The sequence below is a fragment of the Penicillium cataractarum genome (assembly GCF_028827025.1).
Source record: "Penicillium cataractarum strain IBT 29864 chromosome Unknown utg000002l, whole genome shotgun sequence".
Classification (NCBI taxonomy): Eukaryota; Fungi; Ascomycota; class Eurotiomycetes; order Eurotiales; family Aspergillaceae; genus Penicillium; species Penicillium cataractarum.
The window spans coordinates 6952720-6978894 of NW_026622738.1; the positions used below are offsets into that span (position 1 = coordinate 6952720).

Genomic DNA, 26175 nt, shown 5'->3' on the forward strand with positions numbered 1-26175 from the left:
CGAACCACCATCGCCTAAGGCGGCCCGCGAGATATATATCCTCGTCGTGTATTGTCGTCATTGAGAGGAGTACTGGACTACCAGTAAGGCGGGGGTCGCGATCAATAGCGACACAAGGGCGTGTGAATCGGCGGGTAATCCCTCGAGAATCGGTAGCCTTCAGGGGGACTGACCACACACCATATGTCGGAGTGTTTCGTCGGTTAATTGCGCGGATTATCGGTTCGGTAAGCTTTGCTGGCTGGAGCCTATACTTCCTGACGAATTCGAAGCTAACGAGGTCAACTTCAGCTCCACTGTCAAGATCCGCATGGGTTTCGAGAGTGTTTCGGATGGTAATCGGTATATAGAAACGAGTTCTGGTCCCCACGGTAGGCTTTTGAGACGAAGAATGGGGATCTACTCCGTCTCGCTGTCGTTTCCCGCGGTTGTTGCTATCTGGACCTTTGGCTTTTCCTTAGGGTCCTTTCGGTCGGGGCAGTCAGGAGAGTAATGCGTATCGCTTCCGCAGATGTGGCACACATTGCGTTTTCCATCCCTTCCGATAGGGTTTAGGTTGTTGTTCGTTGAGGACTCTTGACGTCTCCGATTGTTTTGACGGTTCTTGTAGGTTTTCTTTTCCGGTCCCTGGGGTTCATCCGGAGGAGCCTTACGCTTTCGGAGATGATTCGGCTTGGTTTCGTTTGTGTTTCCCCGGTCCGAATTTGTTTTCATGAGGTCCCAGTAATGGTTTGCCGTGTTGACAACTTCCTCACGTGTCTCGGGAAGTTCTCGTACATGGTCCTGGATTCGAAGCTGAAGGGAGTGTTGTAGTTTAACGAAGAAGGATCGGGCCCTTTCTTTCTCACTCGCTCTCTCAAAGTACTGCTCAAGGGTATCGAGACGGGCGTGGAACTCTCTAGGGTCCTCGTCCTTTCTCTGGTGGATATTTTCCTTTTCCTTTGCGATAGCCATTGTGAGACTAGACGCGTTTTTGATAAGGCTTAGGGTCCACTCCTGGAAGAAGAGCCAGTCATTGGTGACGTTTCGGCGTTCAACCTCCCTTTTTTCGGTACAGGTTCGGTACCACCTCTGCCTATAGGTTTGGCACATATGGCATACAGCGCCGATGATCTTTCTTTCGTCGCTATAGTATTTCTTTGGGGCTCCTGCGAACATCTGTTGTAGGTCGAGGAGCCACTCATGCCGCTTCTGAAGGTTGTATTCGAGTTCGAAGGTTGGCACGTTTTCGAATTTGATTTCCTTGTGCCAATCAGGAGATTCGCTTTGTCCTCGGTGGGTATCCGGCATAGATTCGCCGAGGGCTGACATGAGGTTCGTAGCTTGCTCGTTAAGCTCCTTGATTTTTTGGAGCTTTCTAACGCGTTCCTGAATCGCCGCGAGCGCTGCGTCAACGTCCTCGTTAGAAGGGGTTCCCTCGATAACAGTCTGCGAATCTTCGATAGTCCGTGGGAGATTCGGCTCTGTTTCGCCGGCGGGCGTCGAACGAGTTCGAGGTGACATCCTTCCTTAGGTGATCAAAGAGGAAGAAACAGAATTGTAAAGATAACTACTTGCAGGGTAGAAAACCTGTTGATCAGGTAAGGTTGGAAGCACCTAGTGAAATTCGTGGCAAGACTGTTTCTTGAGGAGTCTGAACCTACTCCTCAAGGTCCCAAATTTATATACAGTCTCTCATACAAAATAGGGAACTAGAAGAGGGGTAACCACGGTATGAGCGTGTATGAGCTGAAAGGTTGTGTAACCAGCTAACGTGGCCTACCGACAGGGTAGCCCTTTAGATACGCCACCGAGGAGCTGTCGACTGACCGCCGGGTCGGCACCCTCTTGGCAGAACGCCCGGGCCTCGTGCGGCCTGGGGCATCAGTCTGCGAATAACCTCAATATCAGGATATCATAACAAAAATACTGTTATTTATATCTATTCTAGTTACCTCTGTGGTTCTAACTAACAAAACCCTCTTTTCTCTATAAAAGATTAAGAAATTAGCCGGTTTTATTTTTAATCAATAGCAGTAATATTATATATTTTGCTTTAACGACTGTATAATATTATTATGGTTTTAAAAACTAATATAGATCAAAACTCTATCGTTAGAAGTGCGGAAATATATTATAAACTATAGAGTGAAGTACGTATATTTTTGCAAGGATAATATAGAATTCTAATATCTCTTTAATCCTACGACTTACGAGGGATTATTTAGTCTCAAAACAATTAGCGTATATTTATTAATCTATACGTCAACCAATCGAGTACTCTTTTATCTTATTCAGGTTATTAATTACGAAAAAGTGGATAGATTTTACCTTAATTAAAGACTTAGAACGAAATTGTTTAAGGAAAACGGGTTACCCACGGGTTACCCGCGGGTTTATAGGTTCTTAGCGAGTAACCCGCGGGTTACCTATCCTATATATAGGCTATAAGCTAATAATAATAGCTTTTATCTATCTATATAGGCCTTTATTAATATATTATCTTTTTCACTTCAGAAGAACAGGGTATTACGAGGCCCTAGAATCTACGTCTACGCGCTAAGATTTTTTTGTAAGTCTTCTAAGTCTCTAACTATCCTTAGCTAAGTGCTCGTTAATTAGCATATTACTAGATATCTTAATTCACTAATGCCTCCGCATTATCTTCGTATAATATAGACCTTCTAGATAACTTTTAACTACTCCGATCGGACGATCTAACCCCTAATCTATCGATTAGCTAACGAAACTTCCCTTTTATCGCGAGCTCTATAGGCGATTCTAGTTTTATTCGATCAGGATTATCTTCGCCCCCGGTACCTAGTTCCCTCGAGAGCGTTCGACCTAATCGTATCACTATATACGTAGTCTACTCTAAAATAATAAGCGACGACTATATATAATAGTAGCTACAAACGGACTTCGGAAGGAAGAAGCGTATACGCTAGGACTCGCGACACTCTTCCGACGTTTAGGACCACTTTAATCAGGTAGCTAGGGCTAGTAATAGCGCGCTAAAGGTTATATATAAGTATTATAAGGCTATCCTTAATCACCCAGGGCTTAGAAATAGAACTTCAACGATAAAGAAACATACTACTAGCTATAGTAGGAAGCCAAAAAGCCAAAATATTAGGCAATTTATATAAGCGGTAAGCTAGCCCGTTAGTCTATAGGCTATAGGATACACACTAATTTCGACTACTTCTATAGGCGCGGAGCCCTTTAGTCGATACTCTATTTAGCTAGGAAAAATAGGAATTAAGTCTTCTTCGATTTATTACTAAATCGAGGCTACCCTTCTAGCTTCTAGAGCATCTAGGGTTCCGTGATATAATATCTATAGCCCAAAATGCCCTAAGGTAGCTTAATATTCTATCTACAAAGGTAGTACGGAGCCGGCTACGAAATACGGTGCTCGAATACTATTAGAATATACTACAGAAGCTCCCTAAGGATAGAAAAATTTCAATTACCCTCGACTATTAGATATCTCCTTTCTAGTAGGCATTTTTGGTAGTTACGGGCTACTTCCTTAATAAAGACTAGAATTATCGGGAGCTACTTCTTAGATTTAAGCCTCTTTATAGAACACACTTAGGTATTAACCTTAGCGCTATTCTGTTCTAGCTACTACAGAAGTATAATTTAACCGATCGAGTACTTACATTCACTACCGATAATACATCGAATAATAACACTTTATTAGCGAGTATCTAAGAGACTATCTAGTCCCTTAACCTTAGCGATAATATAGAGATTATTCGCGTTCCATACATTACCCATATTATTTAACTAAGCTTAAAGCAACTCCTAGGTTAGATAAAGGTAAATCCAATAAACGACACTACTTAAATATAATAGACTAAATCCTAGGACTAATTAATTCGGTCTAGGTATCAGAAACGGGAGATCATTAACACTTTAAATAAGGTTCGTCACTATTAGACTTATTAAAACTTACTTCTAATCTATTTTTATAGCTTCGAAGCTTAGCTATCTTCATCAACGTAAGCCCACAGCGCCGTGAAGCTTTCTGCAGCCTCTAGACAGATTCTATAGCTCTTATTCCGATATAGGATATTCGTACGCGGTAGAATTCGACGTTTCTAATACTTCGCCGTACCAAACGACTATAATCCGTCTTAGATAAGTTTTACTCGAAGTACGGCTATCCGTATCTTAAGCTTAACCAGGAGCAATAGCGTTAGATTAACTATTTACTTTAGATCACGCGGCCGTTCTTCCAGTTCACTACTACGCTATCGAAAACCAAAGATATCACCGTCTATCTTATTTTTACTATCTATAATAAGCTCTTCGATCATCTTAAGAAGTCGATTAAGTAGCTTATAAGCAAGAAGGTAGGCTAGAAGAAGCTTATACTTACCGCTCTTCGTACGGCGGAGGAAAAGCTTAGGCAGTACTATAGTAAGACGGATAATATTCCTAGTAATATCTTTACTATTAGTATAATACTCGTACCATAATATAAGCTCCAGTTCTTCCGGAGTAAAGATTAGGGCCCTAAGTAGCTCACTAGATATCGATAAAGCTTTATAGACCACTTTGAACTATATAAGTAACGTCTATCAGAAGAATAGATAGGGAACGGTAAAAGATCTACTACGCAGAGTATAGGTATAGATCTTAATCGGATAATTAGCCTAGATCAGATTATCCAGGCTAGCTAGCAGGACGAGCTTACAAGATATCTCGATAGTGGTAAGTATCCTTATTCTATCAATCACCGGACCTATACTAATAAATATATCTTAGCCACCGTTTCTAGTATTCCAATACGGGCGTTCTAGAAGGAGAACTAGACCACATTCCCTACGCTTATAAAGCTCGCACGCGATATACTCTCAATTCCTACAACTAGCGCCGGCGTTAAGCGGCTATTTAACACTACTCGGGATATCTATCACTATCGTCGAGGCTCACTAAATACTACAACAATTCAGGAGCTTATATTATATAGGTATACGACGTAATTTAAAGTCGAAGAGGATAGAATTACTTTTCGGAAGGAGTATCTTTCTAAAGGGGAGATAGAAGCGGATCATAAAGAGAAAGATACCCAACAACTCGAGGGTACCGTCGACCCAATTAGTAACGATAAGGAGAGTGATAAGGACGATACACAGGAGGGTTTAGTCCTTATTCAAGCGCAATCAGCAACGTAAGGTCCCTCGAAACGTGCTCTTAGAAAGAGAAGAAAGAGTACTACATCTAAACGAGACACTAAAGGCTATAGAGATAGTAACGAGGAGGAAGATGTTCCTCTACCGGAGACACAATAGCGTATCTCAGGAAGATCTAGGAAGCGTTCGCGGTATAATAATGATTAGTTCATAGTTTATTAGTTTAGTTCTAGAATTAAAGACATTCATAGTTATCCTCGACCTTATTTCTGCAAGAATCCACTACCTATAAGCTAGATACCTATAAATATAGCCCAGAAATGCATAATATATGCATATCAAGAGGTTCTTCATATTTGCATTGTTTATCAACCCGTGGGTAATCCCCGGGTAACCCGCGGATTCAATATCTCAACCCGTACCCGACCTTCGGTTCTATACCCTCGACCCAAAACCCGCCAAGAAACGGGTACGGGTCGGGTCTAACCCGTCTACCCGCGGGTTTGGGCGAGGTCTAATTGGATGTATTGAATAGATGATTTCATTTAAGGCTCTTTTTACGCCCTATTATTTAGCACTATCACTAACGATAGAAAGAAGCATGAAGAAGTAAAAAGGAAATCTGTAAGGCAAAAGGATTGAGCGATAAAGTCTATGGCTTTTGGAATCACATTGTCTAAGCAATTTTGTATCTATCCGGCCTTGCTGTATGATTGATTTTTTATCCTCACCTTGATTCTCGCTTTGAGTGGTGGAGCATGGAAAAAATATGTTTCTCGCTTTAGGCAATTAAGAACAGCCACACGCAACAAGACAGAATTACTGTAAGTTGTCTGATTCTTGACGTATTTAGCCAAGCTTGCTCTTGTGCGCTCTATGGATGCAGATCAAGCGGGCATATCGCTGGCGTTTGGTCCAATGTGTGATGCAAAAGCGACCGACGACATGTTACTCTATACGTCGGCATTGGTTCCGGTTAGGCTACGGCACCGGGTGGAGATTCATCTTACAGGGCTAGATCGGACCACGGGCGAAACAATTGAGGAGCACTTGTTCCATCTGTCTGAGACCAAATCTGCGAGAGGTGATCTTTGCTGGGTGCGTAGACAGATGCTGAGCATCATCTTTGGGCCTAGGGATGACGAGCCGAGGCTCTTCTTCCGATTGTTTTTACGGCCGGGTACGGAACCACCTACGTATATACCGAACTCGGCCCTGTCTTCACAGGCAAATTTTCCCTCAGAGACATGCCTGAATCCAGATCTCTTTGTACATAGCTTGATAGAGAACTACAGGTGACCTCTTTGTAGCTGGAAAGACGGGTCTTTGATTGCTACTTACCCAGGTCGCTGCTGCCTTCATTTGCCCAGTGTTGGAGCAAAGTTCTTGTCAAACAAGAAGTATAGACTAAGAATGTCACCCATGGTGCCTTCTTGGTCTAGCGGTATGATGGCCCGTATTTCTTTCGACAGTTCTTCATAATACCAAACGTCTGCACGGCAACTTATGCGGAACGACGATAGACGAAACACAGACTGTTTATCATCTCGAGAGTATTCGAACAAACCAATCAGCATACATTTTATTCTTTTTCTTTCATAAACCCAAACTTGTGATACGTAGAGGATGGTTAGAGTTCTCATCATTTTCAAATCAAAAATTCGCTATGCCAGTTGTTCTTTGTTGGCTCGACCATGTTTATGATCTCAGTGGAGAGAACCGCATTGGTACTTACTTCAATGCTGTTGACAAGACAACCTGGAAAAGTGAAGAATGCGGGCGGAGATTAACCACTCGTATATTACTCCCCAATAACCTGATAAACCACGCGTAAAGAAAAAGTGTCACGCTTTTTCCACAGGGCTGCACTGCCGGAATTCATCCTGCAAATGGGTGGCAGGTGAGATATCCTGTGATGGATGCTCTATAGAGTGGACATCTCTCTGGCTTGTCGAGATTTCAACGCACGACCAACAAAACATGTGCCTACACGCAAGTGCCGCCCATTTCCCTGTCTGCTCGTAGCAAACTGTGCACTCTAAGACGAGTTTTTGGCCTAACTGCGAGAGTTTGGCTTGTAGCCTTTGATGCTCGTCCCTCACCATACAAATTTCATCTTGGAGCTTTCGGTTTGTATCTCGCAATGTTGTAATTTCATGGTCAAGTGCGGTTCGGAGCTTCTTGAAAGCATGGTCCTAGTCTTGATCAGCCACGGAAGATGATGTCTAATCACGCGATCAGGCCATACCAAGGTACACACTTCGCTCAATTTCGTTCGTTTTCTGTTCCGTGATGTTGCTGTCTCACATGTATCGGCGCTTAATTCAACGAGTACGCCGGCAACTTCCACAAATCTCGAATCTGTCTGAGGGTGGCTCCGAGGTCGTGAACAACCTGGGTCGGTTCTTGAAAATTTTTCTTCATTCTCATCTGATATTCTGATTGTGAACCATCCCCTGCACTAGTAGTCGTCATATTGAGAGTGAAATTGGTGGTGTGCGATCTTTGAATAGAATGATGAATTAGAACTGGCTGTCACAGGGTAAAGAGTGGGCAGGCCATTTATGTGTTTGTAAACGGCGCTAACAAAGTCAGACGGTGCCACTACACTATTCTAGGTAGACATTGACATCTCCCACGGGACTCCCACCGTGGGACCTGGGACTTCCCGCCGTGGACGGGAGTTGGGACTAAGCTTTAGTCCCATGAGCGGGACTAGAAGGGCCGTGGGACTCCCATGGGAGTATGGGACTTCCCACGGGACTGTAAACAGTGCAAACAGTTAAAATCCTGCCACTTGCATAAATTTTGCGCTTTTCTTAGTATTTTTAAGTATTGCACTTACTATATTACTCTAGATAGCTCTATAGATCCTCGATAGAGATTCAATAAAAGATAGGAAATGTAAGTTTATTCGTACAGTATGTTACGTCGTAGTTAGACTGCGGCGCTAACCGCAAAGACCATGGTTAACCGCAACTATATCCAAAACCATTTGGTTTTGGTCTTCAGATCAAGACCGCAAATTTTGCGGTTTGGTTGCGGTCTTAGCTCGAAGACCGCAAATTTTTGCAGTTTGGTTGCGGTCTTCAACTCAAGACCGCAATGCGGTTTTGGTTAACCAATGGTTAGATAAACATAGCAAACAGGCTAAGCCTCGTGACCTTTTAGTCAGATGATTTTTTATGCAGTCTTTTTGGTATTTTTCTAGTATCTAGTCAGTATAAAGTATCTAACGCAAATCAACTTTTTTAATATAATAGTGCACTTCTTTGATTTATCATACACTTATAGGGTTCCAATTTCAAATCCTTCTGGCATTCTAGTCTTCTTCCGTACTCGACTAGGTCGTTATGTATTCTCCAGATTAGCCGGTTTAGGCATAACTTTATTCTCCTAGGATTAAGTACTTCTACTCCGAGGTCTCTTAGGTCTAGTATTTTCACTCTAAGCCTAAGGCTATAGCTAAGAGGGAATCTCAGTCACTATATCTTCATCTTCGGCCTCCTCACTATCACTAATAGGATCCAGAGAAGGGAGGGGTGGTAGTGAGCCTCTCTCCTATTCAAGAAGAGCTAACTCCCCAACTAAAATAAGCTATTTAGTGAAATCAATCTCCCTTTATTCAACCTTAAATTTTATTACACACATATAAAGCATTAGCGCTTTAACTGTCTCCGGTTTTAATTACCCACGTCGATAATGACAGATATCACGCGCGCAATTAAACAGACGCTCTACACCAGCACCACTAGCAGGAATAGATAAGATATCCCGTATAAGGGCTACAAGAATTAGAAACTCTTATTAATACTCCTTCCAGAACATACGAGGATATTAAGATATTAGTCCTAGCTTATTAGTTTTAATTTCTCGAAGTTTCTTTATACATAGGTAGGGGCTTACCTTTAGCAAGATAGCGATCAAGCTCATCATCATTATTCCCTTAGGGCTCCTCCGGTTAAAGAGCATTCTAGGATTCATAAAGCATCTCAATCTCATCCACGGTATTAAGTGAACCAGCTAAAGCCCTAGGTAATAGAGGGCTATTATTATCTAAAAGCCGTCTCTTATAACGCTAGAATTCCTCTTCTAATCGACCACGGTATCGTCTAGCGTAGTCAACATCACCTTACCAATCCTTAGTTTTAAAGAAGCGAAGCTTCTTCGAAGGTGCCAGGATCGTTACAATTACGTAAATATCACCATAGCACTCATAGTCAGTCATCTTATAGTACTCTAAGAGCTTTTCCGTTACTGCTTAAAGTGCTTAAAGCATAGTTTACTTCCAGGGAATCCTCTTCCAGCGAAGCTACTCTTCGGAGGCCTTAAGGTAACTAAAAAGATTATTATAGATACTAAAGATAAGATAAATAGTGATATCCTTTAACTTTAAAAGAGTAGTAGTAAACTTAAAAAACGGCTAGGTGATACAAAGTAGGTAGTCGACCTAGCGCTACTCCTCTTTATTAAGGTAGAATTAGGGGTATCTATAAGTTTAACAGTATCGTTTAAAGGCCTCCTATAGTCGCTTTACACGGCCGAGTATTAGAAAGGTAGAATTCTATCGTGTACGGATATCCTAAATAGGGAGTAGATAAGGCTCTTCGATCTAAAGACCTAAAAAAGCTTCGCGGCGCTATAGGCTTACATTAATAAAGATAGTAAGGTTCCGAATCTAGGTATAGAGTAAGAGGTTAGTTATCTAGTAGTAAAAGAGAGGAAGGAAGACTTACCTTATTTAGAGTATCAACTATCTCTCTGTTTATACGCTTAGGATATAAGTATACACGCTTATCCGACCACTTAATCTTAGTCTCATCATTAATAGGTACTACCTTCATTTTACCTAGTAATCGATTAAGACTTAGCTAAATCACATAGGCGAGACATAGAATCCGAAAGATCCCTATATCACCAATCCCTTATACCTTAATCTCTTCTTAGATACTATTAATCATAGTATTATTATTCGTTATATTATCTATCATGATAGATAATATCCGATCGGTGATCTAGTGTTCCTCAAGAATATTAATAACGACGGAACTTAAATTACTTCCAGTATATAGACTATATAGTAGCTTAAATCTAAGAAGGACCTCGCGATACTCCTAGTTATTATCGACGAAATAGCTAGTAATTACCATAAATACTTAGGAAAAGGGTGATATCTAGTAGTCTAATACAATTAAGAGTCTACTTCCTTATAATAACTATCGGACTCTAGGCGGTGACCATAAAGTCGTGGTTATACACACAAGACGATAGTGTGCATAAGGGTAAATACTCAACGTAGTGTCTGAATACACGGTTATGAGTCTATCGGTCGTGCGCACTTCTATAAAGGAGAAGTACCACGATTATAGAAGAGTACCACTGATCTAGAAGAGAGATCACAAAGGATGATAAACTTGATTCAATTTAACTAGGTAACATAGCAGTATTTATATCACAAGAAACATAGCAAAAGGTCACATGATAAATCAACAGAATCAGAGTGTTAAGAGTCTCTTACTTAGGTAGGCAATCATATGCGAGATCGTTGAGGATCAATCTGTTAGATCTTTATAGAAGAAGATCTGTCGGACTCTAGGCGGTGACCATAAAGTCGTGGTTATACACACAAGACGATAGTGTGCATAAGGATTGGTAAATACTCAATACAGTGTCTGAATACACGGTTATGAGTCTATCGGTCGTGCGCACTTCTATGAAGGAGAAGTACCACGATTATGGAAGAGTACCACTGATCTAGAAGAGAGATCACAAAGGATGATAAACTTGATTCAATTTAACTAGGAAACATAGCAGTATTTATATCACAAGAAACATAGCAAAGGATCACATGATAAATCAACAGAATCAGAGTGTTGAGAGTCTCTTGCTTAGGTAGGCAATCATATGCGAGATCGTTGAGGATCAATCTGTTAGATCTTTATAGAAGAAGATCTATATGTAGAGAGGGGTTATATGAGTGGGTCCTTCGTCATGTGACCCCACAACATCCATATGTTGACACACCCCCTCAGTTCTCGATGTGAGAGCGGAATGAGAGCAAAGTGAGAACTGAATAAGAGAAAGGAGAAACAGAATAACTAGATAGGAGGTGGTATCTCTATACCTAGTTGTCTGATGAATTCAGTATGCTTCTGCCTAGGTAGGCACTTGGTGAGACCGTCTGCGGGCATATCGGTGGTTTTGACCCATTGGACAGATAGGCGCTTTGCCTGTACCTCTTGACGAATCCATAGGCGGTTGATATCCACGTGACGAAGTTTGGTCTGAAAGACTGATTTCTCGCGATTTAATAGGTCGACGGTCTGTTTGTTATCGCAATTCAACACTTCTGGTTGGTTAGTGTCGAATTCAATGAATGAGAAGAGACGTTTGATCCAGTATAGCTGTTTAGCTGCATGTGATACAGCTAGTAATTCGGCTTCTGTGGTTGATGTGGTAATCGTCTTCTGCTTGCGAGATTTCCACTCGATTGGACCACCAAACAATGAGAAGATGAAACCTTCTGATGACTTCCTATCAAGATTGTCGGCAAAGCTTGCATCGGACGAAGCAGTGAAGATCTGGCTATCTGATTGGCTGCCACCAAAGCAGATAGCTAGATCTTTAGTCCCATATAGGTACGAAATCAGATGGTCGACAGCAGCTAGGTGCTTCTCATCACAGCGTGTGAGAGATTTAGCTAGTAGCTGATTAGCGAAAGCGGTGTCTGGTCTAGTCCACACAGCAGGGAAAAGGGTCGAACCACACTTCTGCTGGTATAGTTTAACGGTTGATTTGTTGATTTGACCAGTGATCGGATCAAGACGTTGATTGCTGACTAGTGGTGTATTAGGCGGTTTCCTGCCTAGGAGGTTAAATTTAGCAGCGATCTTTTCAATGTAGGCTGATTGGTTTAGCCAGGTCTTTCGTCGCTGTCGGTCGCGTATAATTCGAATACCGATGAATTGGGTAAGTTCACCACAGTCCTTCATCTTAAAGCGCTGTGAGAGAAGTTGCTTTATCTGGTAAGCGTGCAATCTCTCACTTCGGTGGTAGGCAGCCAGGAAATCGTCAACAAACACCATAATAACCATGCGATTATCAGTATAAAGCGCAGGGTCTTCAGGACAGCTTTTAAAGCCTAGTGAGAGAAGCATTTCTTTCACGTCGTCTTCCCATCTCTTACTAGCGATTCGAAGACCATATACTGCCTTATGTAGGCGTAGGACCATTGACTTTCGTCCTAGTCCTGGTGGGTATCGGCAGTACACTTCCTCTTTGAGATCACTGTTTAGGAAAGCGTTGACGGCATCCATCTGAAAGGTCTCTAGGTCAAAATGCGTGATGATTGCTATAAGCGTGCGAAAGGTCCTAGCAGCAAGCGTACTAGTACGTGGGTCTTCTAGTTCGTCTGGTGTCTGTGTATCTCCGCGTACGCATAGACGCGCTTTGAAGCGTGTGAGATAACCTGATTCGTCAGATTTATAGGCAAAGACCCATCTCATTGGTATAAGCTGGTGGCGTGGGCAATCTGATTGGTTGAGATCTTTGCAATTCGATTGGTGTGTGTATCTGACGAGATCTTTGTTGATAGGTTCGAATACATGCATATCCAGAAGCTTGTTAAATTCGATTCGCATAGCTTGTCGGAATTGGCTTTCAAAAGGATGACCAGCTAATTGATGGTAGCTAGGTGGTGGCGGAGGAATTGATGAGATCGCAATCTTTGGTTGTTGGTATTAATTGGACGCGAAAGCTTGGAGATAGGTTGTGAGGGATAAGTGAGGGCGTTTTCTCTCACTTTCATTGTTGCTAGAGTCGGAATCTGACCGTGGTCGTTTAGTTGGTATATTAAGAGGTTCATAACCAGAAGGGTCGAAGTTTGTGTTGTCAATTAAGACGAAAGGGACTATATCCTCTGGTTCTGATTCGCTGGATCCTATCGATTCGTCTGATTTTGGGTCGAGCGGTGGTGTGATTGGTTGATCTCCGAGGATTTCGTCTGTTAGGATCTCGTCTGTTGGTATAGGTGTGGTGTGATCGATGTTGATAGTAGGACTACTACTACTTCCACACCCCGAGATCTTGCTGCACCGGTTGGTTGAATGGGATATCTATGTCTTCGAGGATTTGATTGATCTCTTCGTCGTCAAGAGTATCAATCTGCTGAGATAGATTGGTCTCCTTATAGATTTGGATGCGTTGATTGGGTAGCGAAGGATTGTAGGATTCTTCCTCGTTGAATTGGACGTCTCGTGCACGAATTACACGTCGTTTGGTAGGTATCCAGATACGCCAGATGTTATAGGCTTCATAACCTACTAGATAGCCAATAGCAGCACGTGGTGCTAGCTTAGCTAGTCTAGGTAGCTTAGTAATGCGTACATAAGCTTTACATCCAAAGATTCGAATATGTGAGAGATCTGGCTTTGCCTGTAGCCAATGTGGTGCGTTTTCACCGAGGTAGGTAGCAAGCGCTTCGTGTGGGGATTGCCAATCTAGTGTGCGGTGAGGTAGGCGGTTTTGAATATAGACGGCAGTTCTAGCTACTTCATACCAGAGATAGCTTGGTAGGTTTGAATCGATAGTCATCTGCCTAGCCATCTTTGAAATCAATGCGCCATAACGCTCAGCGTAGCCGTTTTGGTCAGGTTGGTAGGGCGGTGTGGTTTCTAGATAGATACCACGTGATTGTGCTTCTTGATCGAAGAATTCAGATAGAGATCTCTCGTCATCTGAATGGATAGTGAGGACGCGTAGGTTGAATTGGTGTTGTACGAAATCGATCTGGTCGCAGAGAGATTGGGTCGAATCGGTCTTGGTAGTTAGATCTTCTGCCAGTTGGTATTTAGTGATAGGGTCCACAGAGTGAGATAGGTAGGTCGTTCTGCCTAGGGATGGTTCGAAGTGTATAAGATCCCAATGCAGAGATTCGAAAGGGCGATTGTACTGCATAGGTCGTCGAGAGATTTAACGATGCGAATTAGCCAGTTTGCATGTCTCGCAGTGGTTGATAGGCAAAGATATATCTTTGATGGTGATGCCTGATGAGTGCTCTGGTAGATGAGATAGGACGTCCTTGCTAACGTGTCCTAGTCGTCTATGCCATAGGTCGATTGTCCCATCTAGGTGCTTCTTGGTGTGTGAAGATAGGGTAACCTTGCTAAATTGCTCAGTGATAGGTGCAACTTGATCGTGTGAGACAGAAGTAAGAGATAAGTGAGAGGTAGATGAAATATGAGCGTGGTTGGCAGTAGGTCGGTCAGTGGTTGAATTGTCCCATCGAATTAGGTAGATGCCTGATTTCGCGTTAAGCTTGCAGATAGGTCTTCCGTCCTTCTCTTCTAGTAGGCAATCCTTGCCATTCAGATAGATGCCTGCGCTAGCAGCTCTCTCTGCAGAGATTAGGTTGATGTGGAATCCAGGACAATAGGCAACTTGTTTCAAAGGGAAAGTGGTTCCATCAAGAGATTCTGATGGTTTGACGGACAGTTCACCATAACCAAGGATAGTGGTTTCGGTGTTTCCAACCATGACAGAGGACACAACGGGCCTATAGTTTGACAGTAGGTCCCTATTATTCGTGACATGAATTGATGCTCCGGTATCATAGCACCAGGTGTCGTTCTTCTTGGTAGGAATCCTGATTGTGCTCATCGCAACACCATCTTCCTCTCGAAAGAGAGTCTCGACCTGTTGTTTTGGTATATAGGTAGAGAAAGCGTCTCTAGCAGTTGAATTGGCCGAATTGGTCGAATTGGTTGAATTAGCCGGTTGGTAACGTCGAATTACACGTTGGTAGGCTATCTTGAATCCTCTAGATTCATCGCATCGCTTTTCAAATCGCTCTTGGACCTCTGGGTCAGGTTGCCACCCCCTAGGTCTTGCCTTAGGATTCACATAGCGACACGTCTCAAAATCGTGGTTACCAGAGTTAGGCATACCCCCACAAGGGCACTTCCTTCTTCTGGTTGATTGTGTAGGTCCTTCTTCGTCTGATTCGTCAGGTTGACGTCCTTGGTAGGTCGTATGTGCGATAGGTCGTCTTCTACCACTGCTGGTTATGGTAGGCGGTCGGTATTGATCGACGAATTGATTAACCAGTTCGGTTAGGGTAGGTCTCTTTAGACCCTGTAGGATTGTATTGTACCAGAAGGTGTAGAAGCCCTGGTCACTAGGTTGGATAGTCTCTAGGAAATCGTATACTGGAGACAGAGGATCTTGGAAGTAGGCAATTGCTGCTTTCTCGCCTTCCGATTGGCTAATTAGCCACTTTTGACCCCATGTAGGTAGTTGAGATAATTTGGTTGGTGGAGCTTGTCGTTTTAGCTCATCCCAATCGCGTAGGATTTGACGATTCTTCGATTGGTCGGATAGGGCAAAGGTAGCACGTAGTTTCACTATAGCTTCGTGTGCTGATAGGCCATTGACGATTTGACGTCCTTCTGGTGTGAGAGAGGATCGAATACCTTGCTTGAGAGATTCAATGGATCGTAGGTAGCGAAAGTAGTCTGATCTTGACGATTCGTATTCACTTAGTAGTATCTTATAGATAGCTAATTGGTCAGACGTAAGGTCGATGAGCCTGAGTGGCTGTTCAGGAAGATTAGATGTGTATGTATTGGTAGGGTTTCTGATCACATCAGATATCTGTGGTTTAACTGGTTCCTGAGGCGGGGTAATCGGTGCGGATTGGTCCGGATCGGCATATTTCCACACATTATTAGCTAGTGCGTGGTCTTTGACCGCAGTGATCCATGGAACCCAGTGTGCGTGAGATTTTAGTGGGTAGTGAAGCCAGGTGGCTTGTTGCGTGGTTGAATCCATCGCTTCTGTGTGGGAAGTGAAGCGATAGTGAGAGTAAAGTAAAGGAAGATTGAATTGAATTGGTTAAGTGGTTAGAGCAGAGGCGTCGGGCTCATAACTGTCGGACTCTAGGCGGTGACCATAAAGTCGTGGTTATACACACAAGACGATAGTGTGCATAAGGATTAGTAAATACTCAATACAGTGTCTGAATACACGGTTATGAGTCTATCGGTCGTGCGCACTTCTATGAAGGAGAAGTACCACGATTATGGAAGAGTACCACTGATCTAGAAGAGAGATCACAAAGGATGATAAACTTGATTCAATTTAACTAGGAAACATAGCAGTATTTATATCACAAGAAACATAGCAAAGGATCATATGATAAATCAACAGAATCAGAGTGTTGAGAGTCTCTTGCTTAGGTAGGCAATCATATGCGAGATCGTTGAGGATCAATCTGTTAGATCTTTATAGAAGAAGATCTATATGTAGAGAGGGGTTATATGAGTGGGTCCTTCGTCATGTGACCCCACAACATCCATATGTTGACAAATACTAAGGGGGATAATAACGGTAAGGAAATAGGAAAATTCGCATTTTCCGGAATGCGAACTATAAATAATTAATCTCTCCTTTCTCTGATCTAGAGGGAAGGATCTTGCTAAATTTTATTAATCACTTTGGTAGAGAGAAGACTTTCTTAGAAATCGTTTCGCCTCTGACTCTTATAATATAGCCTAGAGAAAGCCGCTCGTCCTAAACTAGGGTTCAGAGAAGGCGCAATCTATGACTTTAACGGCGTTATGCTTCACTCGCTACTTCTTACGCATAGCTATTGAATAGATCGTTATCACTATTAGGGTAGCGTACGAAAGTATAAGTATATTCCTTCTACCTTACATTATATTCTAGCTATTCGCAATCAGCGTCCTTCTCCCCACATACATTCTACAAGTCCTAATTAGTTTAATACCGAATATCTTCGGAAATATCTAGTGCCTTATCCTCCCGTGGAATAAGCTTATTAAGCAAACCGAATCCTATAGGAGGCAGTTAGCGATACTAGCTCAACTTTAGCTTAAGGGAAAATATATTTTCCGAGACGATGATTTGATCAGGGTCGAATAATCCGGAAAGGAGTAGATGAAGGACCTTTCATAGAATGAATATACTGAAGAGCTTAACGTTTACGGTGTAAGAGCGAGATTCGTCTATTTAAGGCCAGAGGAAGGTGATAACGGGAGCTATTTACCTCCGACGAAAAAGCTTATTCTGTTTCTACACGGAAGTCGGAGCTAGAGTTATATATAGAGAAAGGTGCGTCTGAATATGTTTAAGCGTTTTCAGATAATCCTATTATACGGACCCGTTACGACACTACTTATAAGTGCCCCTATATAGATTATGCCTCGACTTCTCGCGGAGGGCCATAAAATTTATGCGCTCGATTAGATCGGCCACGGACGAAGCGATAAGCTAACACGAAGAGAGTCTGTTACGTTTTAGCTTTATATACAAACGTTAATAGCCTTTGTAAACCATGTATAGCTCAAAGATGCTATGCTAGTAGGACATAACTCGGGTGGGTAAGTTAAATTTGCCTTTTCCTCATATATACGGCAACCGCGTATTTGCCTATTCCTCTACAGCTCTGTTTTTAACGAAATAATAATAACATTATAGCTATATGGCTCTATGTTCTATCCCCTATCTTCCTCCTTTATTATATAGTGGGCTCTTCCTCGTTAACTCATTCTTACCATACTAACCTAACGAAATAGGCCCGAATAGCCGTGTTCTCTACGGGCTCTGGTTTCTACTTACTCGAGTCCTAGATAGATATATTTCCTAATCTACTATCACGCGGCTTATGTTTTATAAAATTCTAGGAGAGGATGCTAAAGGCTACGGTACACCTTACCGGCACCTACTAGCTAATTCTGGACCGAGCGTTAAGCCTTTTACCTACATAAGCACCGGAATACCGCTATATTTCCTTAAGGATTTACGCGAGAAGCTACTATGGAAGGTTTATGAAGCTTTTTGTCTAAAAGGCTTTAATAATCTGAACACCCTAGCCCTGCTATCGGAGAGAATTAACGGTGCACGTCGCTACCTAAGGGAGAATCGAAGTAGCGACTAGGACGAGGCTACTACGAGACGATTGAGAAGCGTCGTCGTGTTCGGAGAACGGGATCTATTAGGGAGAGGTTACAAGGAGGCCCTTTTGTGTGTAATCGGCAAAAACAATATGGCTAACTAGGTACTAGACGGTATCATGCTCGAAAATGGTGGTTACTACCCCATAGAGAAAAAGCCAGGGGATATTGCGTAATTGATAATTAGATTTGCCTAATCGTTCTATTAGGATAGCTTTAGTTAGTCGACCTAGTAATTTTGTATTTCTTTAACTTCATTTATGTTTTCACTTCCTATCTATTAAGGAAGTAAGTTCTATATAGACCGTGTCTGGATTTCTTAGCGTAAGGGAGCTGGGCTCACAGTAGCGGGGAAATCCCAAAATCCGAGCTAATCGAAGGCTGTCCAAAAGTTATATATCGGGAGCTCATTTAGCTATTCATTTAGGGCTAGATCTAACTCGTATAATAGATATTTAATTATTGCTTTCCCGATTAATTCTAGATCAGAAAAAGGACAAAAACCTATTAAAAGCCCAGAAAACCTTAGGATGTTAATGGACTTGCGGGATGAACAGTGAATAACCATCAACCCATTCGGAGTTTTTTGTGCACTTTAGGCCTACTGGTAACTGTTCTCACTTCCAGGTCGTGCGTTAGAATCCACTACGTATCATGATTTTCGGATAATATTCAAATATTTAAACTATTAACTTCCTGCACCGTACAACGCTATATATGAATCGCCGCCGCGGGTGTGGCTGGAGTGTTCGTGATTGCCACAACTAAGGCGTGTGAATCCTTCGAAGTCTTACCAGGATATTGTCCTCTAACCGCTATTATGCGTCTTAGTAGGCGTGATCCGGCTTATATTTAGCTTTGTTGCACTGTATAGCTGGACAATGGGATTTCTCGCGAATACCTCTACTCCTAACTCGAGTACAGACCTATCTTAAGCTTAGTCCATATTATGTACTTAATCCTGCTAGGTAGGGGTATAAGGGGAACGTTACCAAGCTTCTTTTGAGCACGTGTGGAATTAAAAAATAGAACGCAACGAAGGAGCTACACCTCTCTGTGCGGCTGCTCGTGAAGACCGCCGATCCGTCGTATTACAGATTTTGGCCGAGGAACCAGCCAATCTTAATAGACGCTACCTTAACCACAAGACTACTCTTCACTTTGCAGTTAAAATTAGAAACGTTTATCTCGCTTGTATGCTAGTAGGCTTGAATTTACTAGGCCTAAATATTTGCGATAAGTAGGGGTAGACGGCCCTTAGCTACGCGGTAGGCTAGGGCGATCTGCGGATGTTGGAGCTTCTCCTTACTAGGAGCGATCTAGATTTAAATGTACCGCACGCTTATCCTATATCTTGCCGCCGATAGGGGATATCTAGAAGTTGTCCGCCGACTTATCTCTCTTGAAGAGGTCGATGTTAATCAAACCTACTAGCATAAGTTTCTACTATTCATCGCGATCGAGATCGGCTACTATAGTGTTGCAAAACTGCTTCTTAAATAAGGGTCTCGACTGGACGTTAACGCTAAGACCTCTCTTGGCAACACAACACTATATATTACTGCCTCTTATAGGAATCTAGATATTATGAAGCTGTTACTCCGAGACGATCGACTCGATGTCGCGGGGACTAATCGATATAGGGAGTTAGCCCTACGACTGGCAGCCCGGAACGGAAAGGAGTACGTTGTTAGGCGCCTTTAACGCGACTACCGGGGAAGAGATGTTTACCACTTCCGAAGTGCCATAGAAGCCGTATCAAATCCTCGGATTCTATATTTCCTTTATAGGTAGTTAATAAGACATAGCGTGTAACACGGTATGCGTCGGTTAGCTCGGCTTACCCTAGGAAGTTCTTAGGTCTTAGAATCTCGTATCAGGCCGTCACTTCGACGGTCGGCGCGCTTACCACAGTTAAGAGTTAGTAGATCTTAGATGACGGATTCTGGCTAAATTAAATCCTAGGTAACTCGTTTTCAGGATTCAGGATTGTTTTCGCTTCCTTAGGATTAGTAGAGGCCATGATCGGCAACTAGAAAATTCAGTAATTGGTAATAGGAGCATATTTATAATATCAGATCAGGAACGGGGAATACGAAAGCGCGACCCGTTATCGTTTTCCACCGTCCGAATTTATTTCAACCGTCGCTTATACGGCCCTATGGGTATCTGTTAATTATCATGTCTAAAGCCATAACCGTTAGCAAGGGTAATTAAGAATCCACTAACACGCCTCCACAAGCGTTAATTCCGTGTTTAATCTATGGGAGTCAATACTCTCGAACGTGAGGTAATCGGCGAAAATTGCCAATATCCATCAGACAAAACGATCTAGTTCTCGAGGGGCAGTCGATCGGGCTTCCGCGAGCGAGATCTACGTATCTAAGAGTTTTTCATGGATACTATACATAGAGTTTGACAGTGTCGTGGAATCAGCAATAGACACGAAGGAACCGTATAGTGGGTTGGCCCTAGATCCTAATATGTAGAGTGAGAAATCAATGTAACAGGGCTCCCTCGCGTCTAGGGTGACCTATATTTAGAGTAAAATGGTGGTATCCGCCTAGATACTATACGGAAGAACAGAGATATGAGATGTAAGAATACTCAGTGGCCTACACCATAAGTAGTAGATAGGTTTCTTTATTATGTTACCGTCCGCCCTATAGGCTTCATGTATGATCCTGACAGGGTTTTCATTAGATAACTCGTAGAAGTGAGGACTAGTAGCCTGCGCGTAGAACCAAAGTACCCGTCGCAGTGATATCCTACTTGAACCCTTGAAAGCACATTCCTGGCCCCGGGACCAAGAGCAGAGGTTCCAGGATCTAGCTCGAGAGTCCTAAGAACTAAGTGGCTCCTAGGGCGAGTGGATACATTCCTAGATTCGGTTCAGTTATTCGCGGGATCACCAGTGGAGATCCTAGGACCCTTCGTCTCGTAACTAGCTCCGGTCAGAAGCCTACGCGTAGATTCAAAGTGCCCGCCCTAGGAGTATCTCACCTAGATCCCCAAAACTAAAGGTCTAGCCCTAGGATCTTGTGTAGGAGCGCTATAGCTTCCAGGATAAGGTAAGATGATCCTAAAACCGACCGTGTCGTAAATAGGTTAACGTACTTTTCGTGAGTGTACTCATCATTTCACATCCCGCACAGCCGCAGTAGTCATAAATATGAGTGTCTGCCCTCATCTCTAAGCCTATGCCTTCTATAAGGAAAGTTTTGTAGCGAGCGGTGGGCTATACAGAGATTGGGCGCTAGGCTTCGGGGGTCACTTAAGCCTTCGTAATGGGTAACTGTGAGAGGTTTTACCAGAGCGAGCAGCATTTCGGACGAAATCTTGAGGTAATAGCACCTAGGAAGAGAGGCCTTTGTGCACGTCGTTATTAGCTCGCAACGAGGAAGGGAGTATAATAGGACACTGTTCGGGTAGGTCTTGGTCTCCGGCTCATCTGCATATACCAAAAAAATATCTCTATAGCATCATCCCAGCGAGTCTCGTTTCTGGCCATACATCCCCTGGTGTTCGATAGATGACGCTTCCTGGCGAATGAGCAAATCAAGGACGTAGCTTTCAATTATCAAAACTACGCAGCCAATGTACTGTAGTATGGTTCCACTCAATGAAGGCGCCTGCATGGATAGTAATAACTAGGTTCATGCGCGACCGTACTCAACAAATGAGGGCGCGTTGACGTAGACTTACTCAGAACATAACACGTTCACCGGCCTCAGTACCAAATCTTAGCCAATACCGAAAGTGAGATGATGTGATAGCATAATAGGCCGTCTTAGTAAGCCGGTGATCCGCTGCACATCATTTTCGAGTGTTGATATCGCGGTCGTTGATACGAAGTTGAAGCCTAACAAAACCCAGGTGAATTAAGTTGGGAAAGGTCTTCGCTGCTTCAATATATGTAGCCTAAAGAACTGATGCCAAGGTATGCCTCTTGAAAGAGCCCTTCACCGAATCACCTTCATTGTCCATCCGATCACCTAATAGAGGAATGTGCAACAAGCCTCACTTTGTATAGGCTTCAAGGCTTTTTAGAATAGCGACAGACAGACAAGTCTACACCGTTGTAATATGAAGCAGTCGGCAACAGGATAAGCTGATACTCTATAAATACGGACTTCCCCCCGGATTCTCTGTCAAAGTAAACATCTGCGTCGCATTGGATGGATTCCCTCGTACTAAGAAGCCGTTAGATGCTCTGCAGCAGCCAACCCATGATAAGTTGTTCACCTTTCATTCCCTCGGAGCCTTTCACTCATTCAATTGAACAGTACACACCCAACCCATAAGCTACCTAGCTTTCGTTAGGCCCTTAGCGGTCCACTCCACTCGACTCGTGTTCGTGCCGGCTAGCTAGGCCCTCAGTCTAGTCTAGGCCCAAACTTTCTGTACATTTGCATATACTTACCAGCTGAGTCGAGTCGAGATAATAATATTCAATTTTAATAACACTTTGACGATGAGAAGGCAAACGAGTCTTCCTGCGCAGGTAAGTTCCTTGTCAGCCCAATTTAATCGGAGACTGTGCTGAAACACCAAATGTTACGATCAGCCGGTCTATTTAGATTCAACCGCTCGAAGTTAACACTACGAATAATCTACACCCACCAGCCAGCCATAGGCAATAGCCAAATCACCCATTCTCTCCAGAGTGTGTGGGCCAGCTCTTTGTGTGAGTCATGAGCCTCTTGTCTGATCCACTTACCAAATTGAGCCCGAGAAGAGCGACTCTAGCGAGACCTCCAGCGAGATCATCAGCGTCTGATAATTATGAGTGCCTCAAATTACACCCCCATATCCTAAAAGCAACTTGCTAAGGTCATGCACACGTCGTCATTGCCTCGGATAATTCGAAATTTCGAGGAATGTCCCGGAGCAAGGCTACATCTGCATCCCGCTAAGGCTGCAGCTGCAATTAGCTTGTATTGAAGTATTCGTAGGAAATTGAGTACGTCTCCTCATCGCAATTGCCACATGATCCTAATCGAAGCCCGCGAAGGGCTATTAGGGATATTTGTATGGTCGCGTCGCGAGAGAAAGGGCAGGTTGGGTCGATGCTTGGAGGGTGGGCTCGTCATCCCCTAGATCATTCATTGACCTCACGCGAAACCAACGACAGCGACTGCACCAGCTTCCTCTGGTCTCGCTACATTTGGGCGAAACGACTGTCATCTCGGCTCCTGAAGTATAGATGCTCTGCGTCACGATCGACATGGTATGGCTTTTCAACTCAAGGATCGGAGAGGCGTGCAAACGAGGATAGGCAGTTCTGGCCTCACGACTGCGCCAGGGGGAATCTCCTTCGGTGTCTTGCCCACTCTTCATCTGCACCGTCACATCGAAAATTGATTATGCAGCTTTTAAATGTTGCCCTATACGACCAGATACTACCTTCACAGCAGTGGTCGAACAGGGATGCGAGATCGTCCAGCGTGTCTGATTCTCTCCGAGCTCTTCACTTACTGACACGAACAGTACCGCCCTGACCATTGAAGTCCTCCAGATCCCTTACGCCGTGAACGTTTCGCCCTATCTCACTTCGTACCTGCCAGCACACAAGCCCAGACAACATCACAATATCCCGTATGTAGAGAAACCCTCATGAGCTTTGCCGAGCTGAGCTGACCCAACCCAAGCTCTCGTAGATTCTTTGACCATCAGAGCACCGCCAAATCTTCCTGCGCAAGTATGTCCTCATCTTGGTCAAGAGTCTTCGCTGATCCACTAGCCAGGTACCCTACAGAGCATACCTCCGAACAAGCCCCAAGTGTGTCAAAAATGTACAAATCAAGTTGAATGGTCACCTTCCAGATACTCCTTCCATATCAATGCACACGTCGCCGATGTCTCACGTGAGTCGAATATTTGAGCCGTGTCCCAACAAGGCTCCAAGTACACTCTAACCTTACAGCTGCAGCAAGCTAGTGTGGCGATTGGCATCGAACAATCTCGTACGTCTGCTCAGTGCTATTGCCCATCGCTCGTCGACCATGAACTTGGCTGAAGTGCAGACCAATACGACGAGGCGTTGGGTCGAAAGTAGGAGGAAGGAAGTCAGGCTGATCCGTGCCAAATCCAGCTGTGCGTTGTCTAAACGGTTCGCCGAGCATCTTAAGAGCGAGTCAAAGCTTGGACAAGATCGAAGATGAAGAATTGTGAGTGGACTCTTCTATAATAGAAATGCAAAATGTACTGACAGAAGGGTCATTGCTTAAATGCGGCGACCAGACCAATCCTGCGGACTGGCATGTCACGGCGTTAACTTGTAGAGCGTCTCAGTCGATGTTCATCACTTCCAAACCATCCATCCCGTCTGTCAGTCCTAGCGTCATGAGTAGAGTATCTCAGTCGATGGATAATACTCACCGACATCCCTTCATCCCGGACAAGTTAGCCTCGTTTCTGAGTGGACCTAGTCTCAACTCCATCGTCTTCTGAGGTAACCCCTACTAACTTCCTACTGATATAGCTGTCAGATCTATGCTTATCTCAAAAGGCCACACTCATATATTGACTCCCTAATATATTTCTCAATCACCGCCAATACCTACTTTATCGCACTCACAGTACCCCGTATAATGTAACAACCAGCACATTAGAGTGTTGACCTATCAAAGCAGTCCTTTCTGGAATATCGAATTGGTAGTTGCTAAAATGGTATAGAGACAAAACAAACTGATCTTCGCCTAAATACCCCAACTCTCGGGCCTAGACCGTGAATTGCATCCAATTATCTTGTCGCCGATAGGTAGAGCCGATGAATTGCAGCAATTACTTCCTAACGTAATTCACGGTCTCGTCGCTCACACGGTCGGCCCGCTCACCCAAACTCAGTCTCGATTTCATATTCAATGTAATTCCACCAAAACGATATTAATTCATCGCAAATTAACGCTTATTACATCGATGAATCTTATGGCCTATTTAACCACCACCACTACACCTTGTCGGAGCCCTCTTGCGAGGCAAATTTGCCTGACTAGCTGATTCGCCTGCCTCATGCGATACCACCTGGTTCTCTTCCACTGGCTGCTCTGGCTGCCGACCTAGCTGTAGGCGCCTAATTGGAGTATCGAGCCCATAGAATGTCCTGATCTCCTGATCCACTTGCCTGAGCGCCTCTACACGGAAACTTACGATGGAGTATCTTATATTTGCAGATCAATCCTGCTTTAGTTCCCAGCTAGCTTCCTTTTACGGATCAGATGGGCTGGCTCCCAAAGATCGATAATGACGTTCGGTATGTCGTGTCAATTAAAGTCCTGCCCCAAGTGGGCAAAGTTAGGATCGATCGGACTCAATATTTGGATGCAATAGGACAATGTACAGAAGTTTTTATATTCACAAGAACTCGTGAAATTACCTCAAGCCTAATGCAAGAGCACAAATGACTGCGGCGCCGACACTGGATCCGTCAACCGCAGGTACAAGTCTAACCCATTGAGGCTTGCCACCGAGCCCGTCAAATGCTATATTAAATCGGATTATCAAGGGCCACTGCGACGCGCTACACAACACTGCATTGCTTGCGCATGAGAACGCGAATCTCCGCGTAGCGTGTAATAAGATCGTCAAAAAGCGCAATAGGTCAACTAAGCAGATACCCTGCAAAGAGGGTTTAACCGTCGAAGAGGGCCTACAGGTAGCTGAACAGCTAAACCAACCAGTAGAAGGTGATGGGGTAGTATCGCATGGACAGGGCGAATTGCCTAGTCAGGCAAATCCACCACGAACCAGGGCCCCGCCTAAGTGTAGTTGGTGTGGGGAGATTGGCCACAGGATTAATGTTTGTAAAAATCGCGTTACGGAATCAAATTAATGGGTGTTGGTTGAGGTAATCAATTTTGAAATCATCTAATGGGGGTAGGTGTGCCGCTCGACTGTGTGTGCCGCTCGACCGTGAATTACGTTACATAATGTGCGGCTAAGTTAACGTACAGTAAACTCCCGTTTTCGGCACTCCTAGGTTAGGCACACATTTTTATTAGGCACCAAAATCTGTTGGATGGACCCACTTCTTAGAGTTTTCCTATATATAAGAGGCTAACCGGCACATCTTTTTG

At 43.6% G+C, this 26175-nt stretch overlaps 3 protein-coding genes across 3 annotated transcripts; 1 reads left to right on the plus strand and 2 right to left on the minus strand.

Moving 5' to 3' along the window:
* Window positions 1-399: 399 nt before the first annotated feature.
* Window positions 400-1311, minus strand: N7496_004508 (uncharacterized protein; the record flags this gene model as incomplete). Its single annotated transcript, XM_056697439.1, has 1 exon — window positions 400-1311. The coding sequence occupies one exon, from the start codon at window positions 1309-1311 to the stop codon at window positions 400-402; it is 912 nt and encodes a 303-aa protein (XP_056559651.1).
* A 2565-nt stretch (window positions 1312-3876) lies between these two features.
* Window positions 3877-5285, plus strand: N7496_004509 (uncharacterized protein; the record flags this gene model as incomplete). Its single annotated transcript, XM_056697440.1, has 7 exons — window positions 3877-3912; window positions 3963-3989; window positions 4209-4324; window positions 4665-4704; window positions 4830-4963; window positions 4997-5164; window positions 5192-5285. Coding segments are annotated over 7 exons (615 nt in total), but the record flags the coding sequence as incomplete, so codon positions are not given.
* A 4153-nt stretch (window positions 5286-9438) lies between these two features.
* N7496_004510 (uncharacterized protein) lies at window positions 9439-9970 on the minus strand (the record flags this gene model as incomplete). Its single annotated transcript, XM_056697441.1, has 3 exons — window positions 9439-9516; window positions 9778-9804; window positions 9863-9970. 3 exons carry the CDS (start codon window positions 9968-9970, stop codon window positions 9439-9441), a joined length of 213 nt encoding a protein of 70 aa, XP_056559653.1.
* Window positions 9971-26175: the final 16205 nt, after the last annotated feature.